Source organism: Atta colombica, unplaced genomic scaffold, assembly GCF_001594045.1.
Source record: "Atta colombica isolate Treedump-2 unplaced genomic scaffold, Acol1.0 scaffold127, whole genome shotgun sequence".
Lineage (NCBI taxonomy): Eukaryota > Metazoa > Arthropoda > Insecta > Hymenoptera > Formicidae > Atta > Atta colombica.
This window is the reverse complement of record NW_017259214.1, coordinates 293,698-298,572: the sequence shown is the minus strand read 5'-3', so window position 1 is coordinate 298,572 and position 4,875 is coordinate 293,698. Positions and strand designations below refer to the sequence as shown.

Below are 4,875 nucleotides of genomic sequence, written 5' to 3'. Positions count from 1 at the left end.
ACGCCCACAGAAGAAAATCTCTAGAGATTTTCTTCTGTGGGCGTTGCATTTTATTATAGATATTTTTTGTATGAGATTATTGTTATTGCGTAACCGACTGTTATCTTTGACCGAATCACTTGGCAGATAACTACTCTCCTATATATATTCTACAGGAGAAAAATAAATCTCGCAGCGGCTCGCCGGCAAGGGACGAAGTCAGCGGCGAAGTTGGTGATGATGGTGGTGAGGGGACCGGTGGAGAAGACGAGGGCGCCGGCACAGATCTCGAACATGATCCTAACGAGACAATGGAGGACTATGAGGCTGCACTCGATACCGAAACGTAAGCTCTCTCATAACGCAGTGGGAGTTGTAATATAATGATGTGCGTTATTACATTAACGAGATTGGAGTGCATTATTACATACCTCTCCTTATGCAATATTATTGTGATCTCAAAGCTGAAGGGGATTCGCAAGAGTCAATAACTACGGTTTAGTTAAGGGCACGCAGTGCGTAATTCGTTATTGCAATATATTTTATTTTTCGTCTTCAAATCGAATTCATTAGAGAGCTAGTGGTATTAATTAAATTGTTGTCTTTATATATATCAAGTATTAATTTCTCAAGATAATGAAGATAATTTCTGAAGAACTTTAGCTTTTTTTTTCTTAAGAAGTATTGATAGTGTCCTTTATTTTAACAATTATTTTTCTATGTTCTATAAATTTCTGAAGAATAAGAAATAACAAATTCACAAAAAGATATCTATTTTGAAAAAGTAAATTTAAAATGTAATTTATATATCACTAATTATGCAGATCAGAGAAAAGTGAAGATATGAATACGCATAAAGTGCGACTCAACGTTGAGTCCGACGAAGAAGTTGAAGAAGAGGAAGAAGAGGAAGACGAGCCAGAAGAAATGCAAGGTTAATTAACCTCATTTTTCTATGTTTCAGAAACTAATGATTAAAAATTGTATGACTTTTTCAAGCTCTCGATATTCCAATTACAAGACAGAAGCAAATAAAATAAAATTAAATAGAACAGTAAAGATTAAATAAGGGATTAATTACTTTTACAGATGAGGAGCAGGAAGTGACAGCTAGACCGCGAAGAATGTCCGAGTACAATACGGCCACCAAGAAGGAACCGATCCCGGCTGGTTCGGCATTCTTTATTTTTTCAAGCACTAATAGGTACAGAAACTTTTTGAACTTTTTTCGTTTCAGCGGCCAAGATAAAACATAAAGAATAATTTAATTAAACTTTCCCTATCTTTTCATTTCTTGGATGTATTTTTACTAGAAGCCACATTAAATTAAATTCCTTTTCAATCGCGTTTTGCAGGTTTCGTGTGTTCTGCCACTGGTTCTGCAATCATAATTATTTCAGCAACGTGATACTGATTTGCATTATGATTTCCTCTGCCATGTTGGCCGCCGAAGACCCACTGTCAACCACGTCTGAGAGAAATCAGGTATCCGATTGCGCCGAAAGACAAATTGATTTCTTAGTTGTTAAAATATCTGTTTTATCTGTTTTAACAAAACTATCGAAATAATTGTTTATGTAATAGCTAACGAAACTGATGTATACTTTATGTTACAGATATTGAATTGCTTTGACTACTTCTTCACTGCTATTTTCACAATCGAAATCTGCCTTAAAATGATTTCATATGGCTTCATTATCCATGAAGGCGCGTTTTGTCGATCAGCTTTCAATTTGCTCGATCTTCTCGTCGTTTGCGCTTCTCTCGTTTCCATGACAGTCAAGTATGATCTTATTTTTTATATTAATATTCTGACATTATCTAATCTTGTGAAATGAAAAAAGAATAAAAAAATCTTTTACAACATTTTAATTAATTACAATTTTAATCGCGCAATTTTTCATTGTACAAAAAAAAATCTGTAAATGGTGTCATTAGATTCAGAAGCAGAGTTTCGTTAAAAAAAAGTTTAACTGCCTAGATTATTATTATTTTTTGTTACTTCTAATTTTCTATTGACTAATTTAGTATACTGTTATTTATTGTATACTTGCAGAGCTGGCGCATTTTCTTTCATCAAAGTGCTCCGAGTGCTCCGTGTACTGAGGCCGCTACGTGCCATTAATCGCGCTAAAGGATTGAAGGTATCTTTTTCATTTGTTTCACCTATTTCTAAGTCCGCTAAAAACCGCCCAATTCACAGCATAAGCCCTATCGTAATAATGCCAGAGGCATAATACCGTAATGTCCATAGCTAGCTAGATTAAAAGAGTCGCTCTCGTTAGCCCGACGTTGAAACATACGCGAAGTTACAATTATTCATACAAATGGTGGAAGGGCGCCGTTAACTTCGGAAGACGTTAAAAGTGAAACGAGATATTTCGTCTTCGCTACATATATATTAAGAATTTTTGTTACGCGAGAGTCAATGCGTGATAACCATCATTATGCGAAAAATTTGTTTATCAAGGTCGACACAAATACATTATTTATCATTATTTCTCTTAGCTAATATAAAATTAATACAATGTTATTAAATCTACGTAAATTTCTCCATTACATTGCAAAAAGATATTTAAGAAACGTACTTTTAGTTTTAATTAAGAAATTCATTTCGCTTTATCTCTTTAGAATATTAACAAAGATTCTCAGATTCTGTTGACTCTTCACGAAGAGACCATTTTCGATTTGATAAAGCTACACGAATTTGGCGGCAATAAAATGCTAATGTTAAAGTTCGCTATGAACAAATGCGACGCGTAATTTTCACCTCTTTATCACGAAGGGCGATTATATATTGTGATTAATATTGTGAACCCAGCACGTAGTACAGTGCGTCATCGTAGCGGTAAAGACTATCGGAAACATAGTCCTCGTCACCAGCCTCCTGCAGTTCGTGTTCGCCGTCATTGGCGTACAGCTCTTTAAGGTAGGATTATCGGGCCCCGATACCAACATGGCCCCGAGAAAACTCCTCCGAACCTCTTACAGTTATACACTAGAGTGGCAGTAATATATTACCAGTCGACCCCACAAACACCCCAAAAAAACCTTCTTAAAATCTCAGCCTTAAATCCACTTCTCTTTTTCTCTCTTTCTCTCTTTTTCTCTCTTTCTCTTTTTCAAAATCCGTTTTCAGCATTTGTTCATTCGTTTATCCACATATTTCTTAATGCAAGCAGCTAGAAATTTAATTCAGCATCACCAAATTCATCACTACTATTACGACTACTGTTAACCTCAGTACGCCTTTGCTCGACATCTCGATAACTTCTTCGACGATTATTTCCGCCTTGTTGCAATAAACACGTAGTCGTAGAGATCGCGATTAATTTAAAAGTGATTAAAGTCATGAGAATCCTTGTTTAAGTATTCTTGATGGAAAAACGCGACTGGAAAAAGATTCCCCAATATTGTTTTTCCAGAAAAACATTAATCAAGAATAATGGCACGTGTTTAAGCTTTTGCTTTATAATTTGATTAAATTTACTTATCATCGATAATTATGTGTTTTCCATATTAAGTTTCTGCACTGCTCCTTGGATTTTATAGATTTTCATCACAAATTTTTAAAAACACGCGCACGAGATTTTAATCACCGTTTTGCGCACTCGATACACATGTGTGAATCTGTTTATACTTTGTACTTTGAGTACGTTTTATCAATGATTATCGCAGAAGGTTTTCATAGAAAATCTATTTCGCTAATACGATATCGATATGAATTGCGTGAATGAAGCGAAGTTGCGGAATTAACGAACGCATCATCCAATTAGGAGAAACATCCATGTGTCAATCTCCGATATTACGGTCGATGCGCGTAGCGACACGTGGAAAATAATCGTCGAGAGGCGTGAGCATGAGGCGAATGTTGTTTTCTCTGACAGATGCACCTCTGGGTACCTCCCCTGTGAAATAAATTGTCTTTTGCGTGTTACTTACTCATAATTGGGTTACTTGTCTCGACACTCTCTCCCCGAAGCCTTTCTAGGATCATTGATTGTGTTTCATTGTTCCTACTATATATATAGATTTTTTTATATCAAAGTGTCCCATTTGTTGAAGGCCAATTTGATTGTTTGCCTTTATTATCCATCAATCAATTTTATATCGACGTAGCTCATTTAATATTCAATCTTGGATAGATTGGAGCGTTTATTTTGCCATTATGTTACTTCTTTAGATAATATATTTATAAAAATCTAGATCGATGTCTGTTTGAAATTGTGAATTGTCTTAGAAAATATTTTAAATGCAATATAACAGAGAAAAAAATCAATTTTTATTGATAGAAAGTGTTATGTATCCGATAAAATTTCTTTTATATTTGTTATAATTTTGAATAATCAGTTTCATTGAATTTTATTTTGCTGAATCAAGTATACACAGTCCAGACTAAGTACTTTAAAACTTTAGAAAAACATACGAGAGTGAATTTTATTTAAAATTTATCTGACACACTTTATTAAATTATTTACACATAATATCGCGTTTATATTTATAAATATAATAAAAATGACATATCTTTCTCTTTTTCTCTTTCTTTCTCTCGGATTTAGTGTAAAAACAGTTCTCATATGTATTAATATTTAACAATGTTATGTAAAGATAATCCATTGTTTTTTTGTCTGTATAGCATGATTTGATAATCCTAAATCGGGATAAAATTTTTCAACATATATGCATGTTATTGCGAACATTGAACGAAGATTTCAGAAATCATAGTACATTAAAAAATTAAAACGCTGTTTAAAAAAATTCTGTTTATGATAGTTTACGATAATTTAGTGAGGAAAAACCGCTGTTATTATTTCGTGAAAAATAAAACAGAAAAGAAAGACAAATATTGTTTTCGTCAAACTATTCTTATCTACAAAAATGAAAACAATTCGAGAA

The 4,875-nt window shown here is 33.6% G+C and overlaps 1 protein-coding gene across 5 annotated transcripts in view; it reads left to right on the top strand.

The window, feature by feature from the left end:
- Positions 1 to 4,875, top strand: part of LOC108684214 (muscle calcium channel subunit alpha-1) — a 67,890-nt gene that overhangs the window by 38,947 nt on the left and 24,068 nt on the right. For all 5 annotated transcript variants that reach the window (XM_018188414.1, XM_018188418.1, XM_018188416.1 and 2 more), the window contains 7 exons: positions 156 to 325; positions 804 to 913; positions 1,069 to 1,183; positions 1,335 to 1,464; positions 1,596 to 1,762; positions 2,036 to 2,123; positions 2,801 to 2,908. In XM_018188414.1, coding sequence (XP_018043903.1) covers positions 156 to 325; positions 804 to 913; positions 1,069 to 1,183; positions 1,335 to 1,464; positions 1,596 to 1,762; positions 2,036 to 2,123; positions 2,801 to 2,908 — 888 coding nt within the window. The remainder of the gene's footprint in view (positions 1 to 155; positions 326 to 803; positions 914 to 1,068; positions 1,184 to 1,334; positions 1,465 to 1,595; positions 1,763 to 2,035; positions 2,124 to 2,800; positions 2,909 to 4,875) is intronic.